The sequence below is a fragment of the Indicator indicator genome, chromosome 6, assembly GCF_027791375.1.
Source record: "Indicator indicator isolate 239-I01 chromosome 6, UM_Iind_1.1, whole genome shotgun sequence".
Classification (NCBI taxonomy): domain Eukaryota; kingdom Metazoa; phylum Chordata; class Aves; order Piciformes; family Indicatoridae; genus Indicator; species Indicator indicator.
The window spans coordinates 34,618,255-34,631,998 of record NC_072015.1 but is presented as its reverse complement, the minus strand read 5'-3'; the positions used below and the strand labels follow the sequence as shown (position 1 = coordinate 34,631,998).

Here is a 13,744-nt window from a genome sequence, read left to right as displayed (position 1 = left end):
AAACTGATGTTTAAAGCTCATTTCTTAAGAACACCCAATGTAAGAATACCTGGAGTACCTCAACTTTCAAAAGGATGTTAGGGGTATCCTGAGAGGGGATGATATGTTCACATTTGAGAACCCTGTATATGTTTGAGAGTTAAATCAGAAGTACATACAAATACCATTTTCCCCTGGGTGGACTCTACTACTGTTTCCCTAAACATTAAAAATCGAGGTGTATTCACTATCAGCCAGGCACCTATACCGTCACTGTACATTCACATTAAAAAACCCTCTTTCCAGTGCATGTTACTCATAAATGTGCTCAGACTGACTCACTGCCCTTTTATGTTCTAAGGTGAATTAGGAAAGGGTCTGTTAAAGGATGATACAGGCCATTCTTTCGTGATGGTCTGCAGTTTCCTCTCCCAATACATTTTCTTTTTATTTAGCACTTCCATTTTTATCCTGTGTTCTTCTTCAGCCATCTCACATTCTCTTTCTATTTGCTGTATTTTTGCCACATGAACTTCATTCATTTGGATTAATTGGAGTTGCAAAATTGACATTTGCTGATGATGTTCCTCCTCATGCATCTTTTTCAGAGCACTTTCCTGAGATGCTTTACTCCTGTAGTTCTTATCTGCTGCTATTCTCACATCGGAACATGAAGGCTCAGGTTGGGATGTACCTTCACATACTGGGAAATGTACCAGCTCTTTCTCTTCATCACAAAGTTCTCTATTTGAGACTACAAATGGCTCTGCAAAACAAAAGAGGAAAAAGCATTATACTATTCTCTTCTTTCTCCCTCAAGTGACATGAATTTGTGATAATATCGTTACTGCGGCATATATGTAAATATTGTGGTTCTGTAAAATATGTAATACACTTGTTATAGAATACTAAGGTCTTGAACTGAACCTCTGTGGGCACTTGATAGACCTCCATGGCTAGAAGAGGAGCTCAGAATACTATGCAAACAGACATTTAGAAGTGGGCATCTAAGTTTAGGTGACTGAGTCTGGAGCTGAACCTTAATGCAGCTGTTTAAGACTTGTAATATTTTTTGAAAGATGTGTCAAGTGAAGAGCTGTATCAACATGAATACCAAGGACTGAGAGCATACTTGGATGATTACTTATTTCTTCCTGATTGCTACTGTACTTGTTGTAAACACAGTGGTGTATATTTTCAGGAAAAAACTGCAGTATTCTAACTTTGAGAACGTTCTATCAGCTCTTCTGAAATAAGAGAAACTACTTATGGAATAGAAGTTACCACTGCACGTAAGGGCCTCAAAATAGATCTCTTTACAAATCATGATGACTACTTATGGTAAATACAATCATGAAAGAAACATCACAATAATGTTATCCAACAATGTAGTTACTGTTGTCTTTTCAGCTTGGACAGTCTCCTATGTGTGAACCTGACATAATAGTTTTCAAGAAATCACTATAGCCACTCTCCCTTCTGCTTTTGTATTATTTCTTCTGTGCAGGCTTCCCAAGGAAAGAAGAATGTACTGCTGAACATTTTCAGAACGCCACTTTCCAGGACTGTAGTGTGAAATACAACTCTATGCACTCTTCTTAGTTCTTGAAAACAAAGGAGGAAACACCTATAAGGAATTCTTGCAGCAGAGAATTGTGCATCAATTTGCTGCTAGAGAATTTCCTTTTTTTTTTTCTTTTAAATTATCAGACAATCTTTTCCCAGAAAAATGATACTTTATAAAGGATCAAAATATCATCGGGACTGTTCTCTGGAAAGCCAGCATGATAGCACCTGTGATACTTGCCACAAAGTAGCAGGTATGTTGAAAACTGATGAAAAAAAATTTAATAAAACCCCCATTGAACTCCTGGGGGTCTAGGGTCTTGTAATATCTTAGCTCTGAAATTACTTTTCTATAACCAACAGCCACAGCTAAGTGGAGAGATTTAGACTGCTGAAAGAGAATCACTGGCAAAATCACATACAAAACAGTACTCCTTGCATCGTTACAGTAAGTTATACCTTGACTAGAAGCATCAGGCTGATATTCAGAGTCTTCTTCTGGTGGGCTCTGCAAAAAGTACATTTGCTCAGGCATTATGCTGGCAATCTTCTCTTTCCCTATGATGTGAGTATTTATAAGTGGACTAATACTTCTTTTTACCTTCTCCCGCCTCTCATGTGCCATTATCTTTTTTGTCCGTGCCTTGATATTTTCCCAGCATTTCTTTAACTGTTTGAAGTCTCTCAGCGATACGCTGGGCTGTGAATTATACTCATGAGCTAGAGCTTGCCAGGTACGTTGTTTCAGAGCAATAGTTCTTGCATCGCTTTTTTTACACTCAAGCACGTATTTGTATTTTTCAACTAATGCAAGCAGCACACTCTTCTCCACTTCTGAGAAGTATTTAGCAGGCTTTATTATTTCGTTTTGCATTTTCTATGGATTCTCCAAGAAGCCCCAAATTCCTATGAAAATAATATTGAAAGTGAAAAAAACAAACAACAAAACACAAACAAATTAGAACTGGTTTCAGGATCAGGAAACTGTTTCAGCAACTAACTCCTAAGCACAGCTTCTGATCCTAACACACTTAATTTTCTAGGGTACATAATAAAACATTTAGGTAAGATACAGTGTAATTACATGCCATTTTCTATTGTCACTTTAGTGGCTACACAGTTATAGAAATATACCATAATGAGAAGCTTCTTGTCTTTGTTACAATTTTTCTTGATACAAAACAGTCCATATTGAATTTCAGCAGTGACTGTTTTTAATACCTTGTTTTCCGCTTCATGACACTTTTTTTACACATGGAGAGCTTTCAAAACCCTGAACTATGGAACAAGATCTGAAATCCAACCCTTGATAGCAGCAGGTTTGGTTTTCTTTTGGTACACAGAAGACCTCCTTCTGCCCTTGCTGACTATGTATAACTAATTTCTCCCCTCTCTCCATAGTATTTGGAAGACGTGTAAGAAATGACAGTAAGAAGTTCTGTTAGTTTGTTTCTCCCCGTGTTCAGCCCTCCTTGACAGACATCCAGCAGGCAGTAGGATCCTGACTAGCACTGCCAACACTGAAAAGAGGTGAAAGTTACAAGAAAATGAATTAAGTATGAAAACTAACTGAAGGTACAGGTCCTTTGCCTGACTGTATGTGTGCACTCTGCTTGACACTTGCACTGCTGGTTGCTCTCAGAAGCAAGGGACCAGGCTGAAGAGTTTGGCCTCACTCAGTAAGGCTACTGCACTGTACTTAGAGGATGTTAACGACTGCCTCTCTTCTCAAGACTAGGGTTCAAGTAGTCAAAAGGAAAAGGGTAGCTGATAAAAGGAACTCTTAGCCATTAAAAATATTAGTAAACTAGTGATCTTCCAATTATTAACAAATGACTGTGCTTCAAAATATATTTTTTCTTTTGTCTTTCCACGCTTCCTTCCCCATTCCTTCTCACAACACTGTGTAGCCCCAATTACTTTAAATTTTGGGCAGAAACTTCTGGATAATTAAGTAGAAAAAGGGGGAGCAGTGCTATCTTAGCTCATATTTTTTCTAGTTTTAATCATAAAACTCAGAGATGAAACATATATAATAATTGGTTCATATTCCGAACAGTCTAGGGCTCTCCCAAAATGAACTTACTAGTATTTTGCCCATTGTTTCCACTACTTCCCTCATAACATTACTTGAAGATGCAATAGATATCACTATCAGATTTCCTCTTTTAAGTATTTTTTTCCTTAACTCAACTGCACTAGCACTTCCTCCTCGTAATTCCTTTCCTCCAAGTGTCTTAATACTTACAATTGTTACCTCTTTCAGAGAGGGAAGCTACTTACATTTACAGAGAAAGTTAACAGACAAGCTAATATCAGAAAGAGAAACTAACTCTGACAGAACAACAGGAGCTTTCTTAAGTAGCTCAGAAAAGACAGCAAACCCCAGCAAGATAGAGAGTAGTCAAAGAATAGAGGAGACAGAAGAACAAATTCTAGAATAGCAAAACTGGAACAAAGCGCAGAAAAAGAAGTAGTAGTCTAAGTGATGTATGTTGTCAATAGCAGTTGGTTAGTTGTACCCCTACTGAAAAAGACAATACACTCAGTTTGTACTTTCTGTCAACTGCTCAACTGGGTAATCATTGGGCAAGTGCTGACTGGACAGCTGGCAGCGGTTGCTGGATACTTCTCCTCTCTTTTACCAAGTGCTGGTGTTATGACGACACAGGAGTGCTGGAGTTTTTTCAGAAGATAGGATTCAGGAGACAGGGAAAGATGCATAGGAAACCAGTTCTGCTGCTCACAGAACAGCTCATTTATTTTGAAAAAAAAAGAAACATGTGGAAGAAGAGAGATGGGTGGCTGAGCATAAGGAATGATACCCTTATCCAGCATTTTTTTCCATCACACTATATCAAGTTATTTATTACTCTCTGTGAAAACTTACGTCACCTCATGTGTTGGTGACAGGAATTCTTGAAACACCTATAAACCCACAGAACAAACTAAGTGAATGTACACAAACTTGAAAGTATCATATAGCAATCATTATAATGGCTAGATATAATAGACAGAAGAGAACATCTGCTTCAGAAGCTGCTTAAATGAAAAACTAAATGAAAAAAAAAGGCAAAAAGTCAAGAAATGGACATCCTAACAAAAGATACTAAAAACTGGTAGCTTTGGTACATGAAACAACTCTCAAAATATGTAAAATAAAGAGATCTATAATGAAACAGGTTCTATCTACTCATCAGTTTCACTTTACATACTTATTGAACCATTCCAAACCACCCAGCTGCTTTGGGCAGCTGCTGAAATGAAATTCTTGGGACTAAATATTGATGCTTCAATCTGTCTTTGCCTCCATTTCACTGAGGAAGAGGATGAAAAGCAGTCGCACCAGCAAGTCATAAGGTCCAGTAGCTTATGCCCCTGAAAAACAATGGATCAGAGACTCTTGTATGATGAGAAATGTCTGATTCTACTTTCATTGATGCATGTAAATCTTATTTATAGCTTTGAAAAGGTGTGGCAATCTCAGAGGAAGAGTCATGACATGTTTGTCTGTAGAAAATCCCTTTACATAGACAAACAATGGATTTTCAAGAATTTTGGAGACTAAGTTCAAAAAGTTAAAACAATGATACTGGGACTTCTAGATTCCAAGTACTAAATACTTAGCTACCCAGACTGGCAGAGATCAACTGATATCAGGAAATATTTAAAACGTTTCCAAATATGACTTCATATATATTAATAACCTGTGTATTAGGAAAAAAGCTCATCTTTTATGGATGGAGCCACAGCAAACCCTTAAGTATCACTTTCACATTGCACCATCATTTATTACTATTATTTTTACTGTGGTAGCATCTGAGGTCCCCAGTCATAAGCTCAAATCCTGTACATTTAAGAAGGGAAATGTAGGTCCTTGTCTGAGGAGAATATAATGTATTAGTCTTCCCTTCCCCAATACACATTCCTAACTATTTTTTCCAAAATACACACTGCACTTCTGTCCTTTCTATTTTTTCCAAAATACACACTGCACTTCTGTCCTTTCTATGAAAGAGCCAGGATTATGATCTAGGATGCATAAAAGAACTCAAGAACTGGTAAAAGCAATTTAACACATTTACTAAACACAGAAGAAAGGAGCTCTTGGGGATTCTTTTCCACCTCTTACTTGCTTAACCTCCTTGCTTCAATATATTAAAGCCCATTTTCAATTAGATGAACAAAAAACACTCTGAGATGTCAGAGAACTTAGAATCCTAGGAAGTTTCATCAAAACACCATTCCCCTCTTTTTCAACTTCTGGCAGCCCACTGGCTCCTCTGCATAATATGAGAAAGGGCTCTGAAAAGCCCAAACAATTTCCATTTCAAGAAGATTGTTCCAGGGCATATGCCCAAGATATAATTCAGCATGTAGGAATCAATGCTGAAATGGAAGTAGTTTTCTGTGTGTTGCTCTTACAATAAACAGGGTTGATTTGGGAATGTGTAGGCACATGAGGACAGTTGCACAGAAAATTCTAAGAAACAAAGAACAGAAAGCTTCTCCCACTCTTACAGGTGCCCAGGCTCTAAGACGTGCAGTAAGGAAGTGATCTATCTTAAATATCTTCTCCTGGCATGGCTCAATTCACTGCTTGCCTTAAAACAAGTAACTGTCCCAATTACTTGTGCTCTCACACAAACTGTTACTGGTTTACAATAACAACTAATTTTTACTTTGAAATGTGTGGCATTCTTCTTTTAAAGACTGTAAGACATGAGTATCTTGAAATAAAATTATACAAGTGAGGCAGTGCACATATGTTCATAAATATGTATGTATGTATTGCTTTGCTTGCACACACCTAAACATACATTCAAACTCCAACCAGTTGCAAAGGAATCCATTAAAAATAATCACTTCAGGTTGGCATGTGTGATCATTTTTAGTCTCTTGAATATTTTTATTTAGACACAAGAAAATGCAAAGAGAAAGTTATCGTGGAAGGCTTAATCCCAATATTAAGGTTACACTAACCAAACCCAACGAAAACAGTTTGCTAGCAAACTGGTCACTTATGGTATGAAAATGGAATTAATTTACCAATGCCAACAGGATTATTACCAGAAACAGTTAAGGACTGGGAAAAAAAAATATTTATCCAACTTAAATTGCAGATGAAGCTTTAAGCGTAGTCAGTAATTAAAAGCATTGAAAATCAATAACTCTGTCCTTTCCAGCCAGTGTTTGAGGGTGAAAGAAAGGCATGGAAATGCAATGACCCAGACTAGTCACAACAACAGGTTTGTATTTCATTCGAATGACAGAACCAGCAATAAACAGTGTCCTTGTTCCTCAAATGTTAGGTTTTCCTCACAGAGCTTCCATCCGTGTTCCAGGCCTGACCCTGTCTACCTTGAGACTTGAAATCACTAGGTAATTAGGTGACTATTACAAATATGAACAAGATCTATATGAAAATCGTGTTACACTGAATCAGATTTAAAAAAAAACTCTTTGGGTACCTTTGCCCCCTCCCCTGTTTTAATACAAATTAATGGTTATCATGGATCATCCGGCAAATTAACAAAATAATATATTCGTGAAAATTCACAGTACTCTGCCTAAATTTCTCCTGGCAATTTTTTATATATGTATATATATACACTTACATAAGCATATTTTTAAAGAAGAACTATAATATTACGTTTGACATATACACGAACACAAATATATTTTAAGCGGGTCATCCCGCTACTTATAGAGGACATCCAAACCAGTTTGTGCAAAGAAAGGTAATGGACGCAGGTTGTTATTTCGAATGATTGTCTGATATTAATCAAAAATAGGCATAAACAGGAATCCTACCAGACTCTCCTGCACCCGAACTTCTCAAACATTAACTCGAGCTTGTTTTTATTTCCTCGCTAGCTCCTCTTCTGCTTGAACGAGAAAGGAGAGGAGGTCCCGGCTCGACAAAGAAGACCGCTCCACCCAGGGCGGGCATGCAGGCTGAGGCGCGGATTCAGGGACATCTGCCGCGGCAGAGGAACGGCAAACGGTCACGCTGTCACCCAGCGCCCGCGGGGACCGCGCTCTGCGGTGTCGGCGGGCACAACCCCACCCTGCAGCCCCCCGGTTTCTCCCTTCTCGTAACAAAGCGCCGTCGAAAGCTGCCGACGGCTCCCCTCCCTTCTCCTCCTCCCCCCCGCGCTGGGCAGCCGGGCCTGCCTCCCTCTCACCTCCTCGCCGGCAGGTCGCCGCCACTCCTCAGCTCCCCGCAAAGCCCGCACTGGATTTCCGCCTCTCCAGAGCACAGGCGGCGAGGCGCCAGCTTCTCCCACGGGAGGCCAGCTGGCGGTGCCCGACACGCTCAGGGTAGAACCGTTCCGGGGGACCCTGAGCCTTCAGGTGCGTTGCGGGGAGTGTGTTCTGGGGAGCGATGTGCAAATACACACCGACCGCCAGGAAGAAAGCAGGCAGCCCCTCTACACCCGACGCCGGCCCGCAGGCGGAGCTCCGGAGCCGCACGTCACCGGCACGGCACTCCGCTTCTTCTTTCCGCGTCCCCGGTACGGAGCAGGGCGTAGATCTCCGTTCTCTGCCGCCGGTCCCCGTGCGGCTGCAGAAGACGCCACCTCGGGCTTTACCTCCGACAGTGCTTGACAGCGCCACGCGCCTGTGCGGTAGCGCCCCCAGCGGTGGCTAGGGGAGGCGGGCCGGGGGTGCCGCTCCGGTCCTCCGCCGAACCCTGTCTCCTCCCGCCGGCTCGGAGCTTTGGCTTCTTGCTACTCTGTCGTCTCTACTCTACCGGCCGAGTTCCCGCAACCCTTCCGCGCTTAGCGTGACGTAGTTCCTGCCCGCCCGGTGCGCCTCGGGCCCTGCCGCCGGCCGCATCTGGTAGTGTAACGGCAGCCGCGCGCAAGCCGCGGGCGGGGGGCGTGTGCTGTATGACCCTCCGTCCCCTCCCCTCCGCGGTGGCCTGAGGGGCTGCGAGGAGCTAAGAGCTGCGGCCGTAGAGAGGAGCTGATGTGGCAGCTGAGGGTATGGGTGGCTGCTGGGTTCCAGCGCCCTCGGCTTCTCCGGGTGCTGCCTGCTCCTGGGCCGGCGTTAATTCGGGTGCAGCGGCTCTGCGAGGTTTCTCCGGTTCCTGGGAGCAGGTGTCCGTCCGCTCGCCGGCAGAGTTGGAAGTGTTGGCAAGGCCATCCTCCCGCGGCGTGCTGGGTCAGCTCCGCGGCGACCCGGGGCTTATCTCGCTCTCTCGATGCCTCTGTTCGCGTGGCGTTTGCTGCTTCGGCCCCTTCCTCACCGCTGCGGTCCGCGTGGGTGCGCATTTTCCTTCTCAAGCCCCCGCCGTGTTGGTGTTGCAGAGGCGTAGTGTGGGCTCTACTCGCCGGGCTGTGACTGCTGGCTGTCATCTGTCCCAGCCCATGTATGCTCAGTCCCGGGAAAAAAAAAGGGAGAAGCTTGAAATAGTTGGTTACTTTTGTGTCTGAGTATGCGTAATCCTGTGATGGCTTTGCGTTAACTGAGGAAAGCTCTTGGAGGAGAAATGTGTTGGGCTGTTTTGTTTATTTGTTTCACGCTGTGGTTTTGCTCTTAATAGTATGATCGTTTGCCTGGTGGTTTAAAGGTCGAATGTAACTGAAGTTTATACACAAATTAAAACTGGAATATATGTGACCCTTAAATAGGTGGAATGAGAACATAAATGATTTTGTGAATCTAAAACAATAGCTTGCATTCTTTTTCTGGTTTTGGTAGTGTTTCCTTATCATCTAAAGATGAAATATGGACCCTGAAGCTAAGGAAAAGAAGCAAGTAAACCGTTTCTACTGCAATGTGAGTATTCCTTACAGAAAATTGTAACACAAAATAATTGCGGTAGAAAAAAGTTGGACTAAAGCAAGCATGACTTTTTTTTTTTCTTTCTCTTGAGCAAAATTTGTAAATAACTCTGGAGCTGAACTTACTTGACTGTCATGTGTCAAGAATGAACTTATTAAAACGAATAAATATGTTTCTAAACAAAGACAGTCTTTTAAAGTGGAAGATTAAGCTGCAGCTTGTGTTCAGGAATAAAGAAAAAACCACTGCAACCAAACAACAACAAAAAAACTAACCTGAAAAAACCCACAACCAAACCAACAACCCCAAACAACCTGATTTATCTAGTTTATTGCTGTTGGCTTAAGCATCTTGGGTCTTTTAGAGGAGAAAATGCTGGGACTGCATTTGGTCATTCATATGCATTTTCATGCAGTGAGCTTCTGTTCTGAACTATCCCATGCATAAACTGGCTGTAACTGGAAAACTTCATGTGCATGTAAGCCAGGCCCTAAACTGGTCAAAGTAAGCATGTTAGTTTGGGTGCAGCACTGAGGAAAACTGGCTCCTCCTAGATGTGCGAGCTTGTTACAATTGTGCCATGCCTCTCTTTCAGACTTGGTTGGGAAGATCTTGGATTTGTCTTCACTTACCCACACAAAAATGTGCTCTGAGATAGCTGTAGGGTTCTGGAGACACCTAAAATGTGATGTGATGATGGAGCCCTCAATACAGGAAGGACGTGGACCTGATGGAACGGGTCTAGAGGAGAAGCCATGAAAATGATAGGGGATCGGAGCACCTGTGCTAGGAGGACAGGCTGAGGGAGCTGGCATTGTTCAGCCTGGAGAAGAAGAGGCTCCAGGGAGACCTAATAGCGGCCTTCCAGTACCTGAAGGGGGGGCCTACAAGAAGGATGGAGACTGTTTACAAAGGCCTGTAGTGACAGGATGAGGGGCAGTGGTTTCAAACTAGAGAAGAGTAGATGTAGATTGGATGTTAGGAATAAGTTCTTTACCATGAAGGTAGTGGAACATTGGAACAGGTTGCCTGGGGAGGTGGTTGGGGCCCCATACCTAGAGGTATTCAAGGTGAGGCTTGACAGGGCTCTGGGCAGCCTGATCTAGTTGAGGATGCCTCTGCTGACTGCAGAGGGGGTTGGACTAGATGACCTTTGGAGGTCCCTTCCAACTCAGACCATTCTATGATTCTCTTACTCTGTGATTTATTTTTATTATGCTGTATTTGATGGTGGGGGAAGGGGGGTCTTGGGGCCTCATTAAGGAGAAGTTATAGAGGCTGCTTTAGTTTGTCATTTGAAGAGTAATACTTTTGTAGAGTTTAGCCATACTGTGAGTTCAAGAGCAGATTTGTTTTGGTTTGATATATGGTATTTTTTTCTGTTGGTTTGTGTGCAGGGCTAGAAATACCTATTCTCTTTAACCTAGATTTGCAAATTCTGGTGTGCTTTTGCATTAAGCTTGGAGACTCGCTTCCTTGGATTCAAACACAAGATGGTAAGATGAATTTTTGAATGCACCTTTTGTCAGATTTTACAGATTTATTTAGCAATAGAATATGGGTTTGAAATAATTTTTTAATGCAGTTTTTAAATGTGAAGTTTTAGATATTTGGCTAGCTTTGTTGCTTTACTCTTTTGCTTACTGCAATAAAGTAAAATTTAGTTTTGTACACTAGTCCCATCAGAAAATTTAATAACAACTTTTGTCCTGCATTCTGGATCAGAAGAGACAATGCTTCAGAACATGTGGCTATTAATAAGTGCATAATAGACTTGTTTGAATCATAGACAATCTAGGAAATAACAGATTTAGGTCTCTTCCAAGTTTTGTGTAATTATCTGTTCACCTGAGATAATCCATAGGATTGGTGTTAATCTAATTTAATTTTTGAAGCAATGAAATATTTGTGTTGTTATATTTTGAATCTTGAGTATCTGTCTGTCTTCCTTCTTGGTTGATGGCTTGGTAACATAAGTTGAAGAAGCATTGAAAGCTCATGACTTTGGTAAGTGCAAGAGTTTTTGCATCTTACTCTGTTCTATACATGCACCTTTTTCCTCACCCCAATGTAGTTGTTTATGAAACAGATAAGAAAAATACTTTCCCAAGACCCGTGCTTTGAGACCTTGTGTGGTTTTGAGCTAGAACAGAACCAATTCTCCCTTCAGTTGTATTACTTCTCAGCTCAGTCTCTTCTAAGTGACCTTGCTTTCTGACATGAATGATGTATTTTTCCAGTATCTGCTTCTAGAAATGATAATGCTTAATGTCTATGGTTACCATTAAGGGGTAGTGTATAGAAAGGCTCTTGCTTATCCTTTCTCATATAGAAGCCAAGGTCTCTGCTAAATGGCGTGCCAGGTTGGAGTGCTGTTAAGTGATTAGGTCATGAGTAAAAAAGTCACACTGTCAGGAAGGAGCAGGTGGGGCAGGTGACCCAAGCCTGACCAATAAGATATTCCACTCCATGTACCTCATATTTGGTATAAAGCTGAGGAATCACAAGGGTTGAGTTGTCTTCTATGGCTGGTGTTGAGAAGGACTCTGTTCTTCTGCCTTTGATCCCTATCTGTGAATTTGTGAATCCAGTTTCTAAATCCAGGTCTGGAATCCCATTCCTGTGTGTCATTGAGTCTAACCTGGACTCTGGGGGAGTTTGATATTGGTTTTGTATATACTTTGTTATTTTCTTATTCTACATTTTCTTTTTATTGTTACTATTTCATTATAGCTACTTTAGATGTTGTTTTCCAATCTATAGTCTTATTTCCTTTCTCTTCTGGGATGGGAGAGGGGTTAATAAGAGAGCATCTGTTATTCATTTAGTGGCCAGCCCACCCTTAATCCATGACAGATCTGTCTTCTGTTCTTTATTGACATACTTATCCAGTCCTACAGAAATCAATCAATATTATGAACAAGAGGTATGTGAAATTTATTAAAAAATGCTAGCTGCAAAACTGCAAAACACCTACATTAAAGTTCTCAGAAACTAAAAAATTCCACACCTTAGAGACCTTCAAGATTGAAAATACGTTTTAAAAAACTATACTTCTTACAGCATGTAGAAATACATTTTTTTGCATGTACTTTTTGGTTTTTAAAAGAACTTATTAAAAAATGCCTTAATCAGCATAAGCAAAATACTTTCAGTAAGTTTAATATATCATGTAACCTTCCTCATGTCTTTATGAACTGATGTAGTTCCAGAAGAAACTAAGTTTTCTTACTTCCATTTCATGATGCATCAAAATGCATTTACAGAATTCTACAGTGCTCTGCTCCTAGAAATTGATTCGAAAGATGTGGCCCAATATATACATAGTCATTGCAGCTACCCAATCTGGCATCTTTTGTGTGGATTGTGATTAAATATTTAGCTGCTGGCTGCTGCTGTGTTAAGAACTGACTAGATGGCTGGGCCCAGAGAGTGGTGGTGAATGGTGCCACATCATAATGGTGTTCCCCAGGGATCAGTGTTGGGCCCGATCCTGTTTAATATCTTTATTGATGATCTGGACGAGGGGATTGAGTCCATCATCAGTAAATTTGCAGACAACACCAAGTCAGGAGCAAGTGTCAATCTGTTAGAGAGTAGGAGGGCTCTGCAGAGAGACCTTGGCAGGCTGGATAGATGGGCGGAGTCTAATGGGATGAGATTTAACAAGTCTAAGTGCTGGGTTCACCGCTTTGGCCACAACAACCCCATGCAGAGCTACAGGCTGGGGACAGAGTGGCTGGAGAGCAGCCAGGCAGAGAGGACCTGGGGGTACTGGTTGACAGCCACCTGAACATGAGCCAGCAGTGTGCCCAGGTGGCCAAGAAGGCCAATGGCATCCTGGCCTGTATCAGGAATAGTGTGGCCAGCAGGAGCAGGGAGGTCATTGTACCCCTGTACACAGCACTGGTTAGGCCACACCTTGAGTACTGTGTCCAGTTCTGGGCTCCTCAATTTAAGAAGGGCGTTGAGATACTTGAACATGTCCAGAGAAGGGCAACGAGGCTGGGGAGGGGTCTGGAACACAAGCCCTATGAGGAGAGGCTGAGGGAGCTGGGGTTGGAGAAGGCTAGAGAAGAGAAGGTTCATGGGAGACTAATTGCTCTCTACAACTACCTGAAAGGAGGTTGTAGAGAGGTTGGGGTTGGTCTCTTCTCCAGACAACCAGTGACAGAATGAGAAGACACAGTCTGAAGCTGTGCCAGGGGAAGTTTAGGCTGGATGTTAGGAAGAAATCCTGCACAGAAAGAGTGATTGGCCATTGGAATGGGCTGTCCAGCGAGGTGTTGGAGTCTCCATCCCTGGAGGTATTTAAAAAAAGACTGGATGAGACACTTAGTGCCATTGTTTAGTTGATTAGATGACATTGGGTGATAGGTTGGACTCGAAGATCTTGAAAGTCGTT

At 41.9% G+C, this 13,744-nt stretch overlaps 1 protein-coding gene across 1 annotated transcript; it reads right to left on the bottom strand.

Moving 5' to 3' along the window:
- Positions 1–335: 335 nt before the first annotated feature.
- Positions 336–2,419, bottom strand: MSANTD3 (Myb/SANT DNA binding domain containing 3). The gene is made up of 2 exons (XM_054381878.1): positions 2,005–2,419; positions 336–745 (listed from the first exon to the last, which is right to left on the bottom strand). The coding sequence occupies exons 1-2, from the start codon at positions 2,417–2,419 to the stop codon at positions 336–338; spliced, it is 825 nt and encodes a 274-aa protein (XP_054237853.1).
- Positions 2,420–13,744: the final 11,325 nt, after the last annotated feature.

Coding starts and splice junctions, on each gene's coding strand:
- MSANTD3 (XM_054381878.1), bottom strand. CDS start 2,419: ATGCAAAACGAAATAATAAAGCCTGCTAAATACTTCTCAGAAGTGGAG. Junction 746..2,004: donor GCCTGATGCTTCTAGTCAAG/GTATAACTTACT, acceptor TTTGTTTTGCAG/AGCCATTTGTAGTCTCAAAT.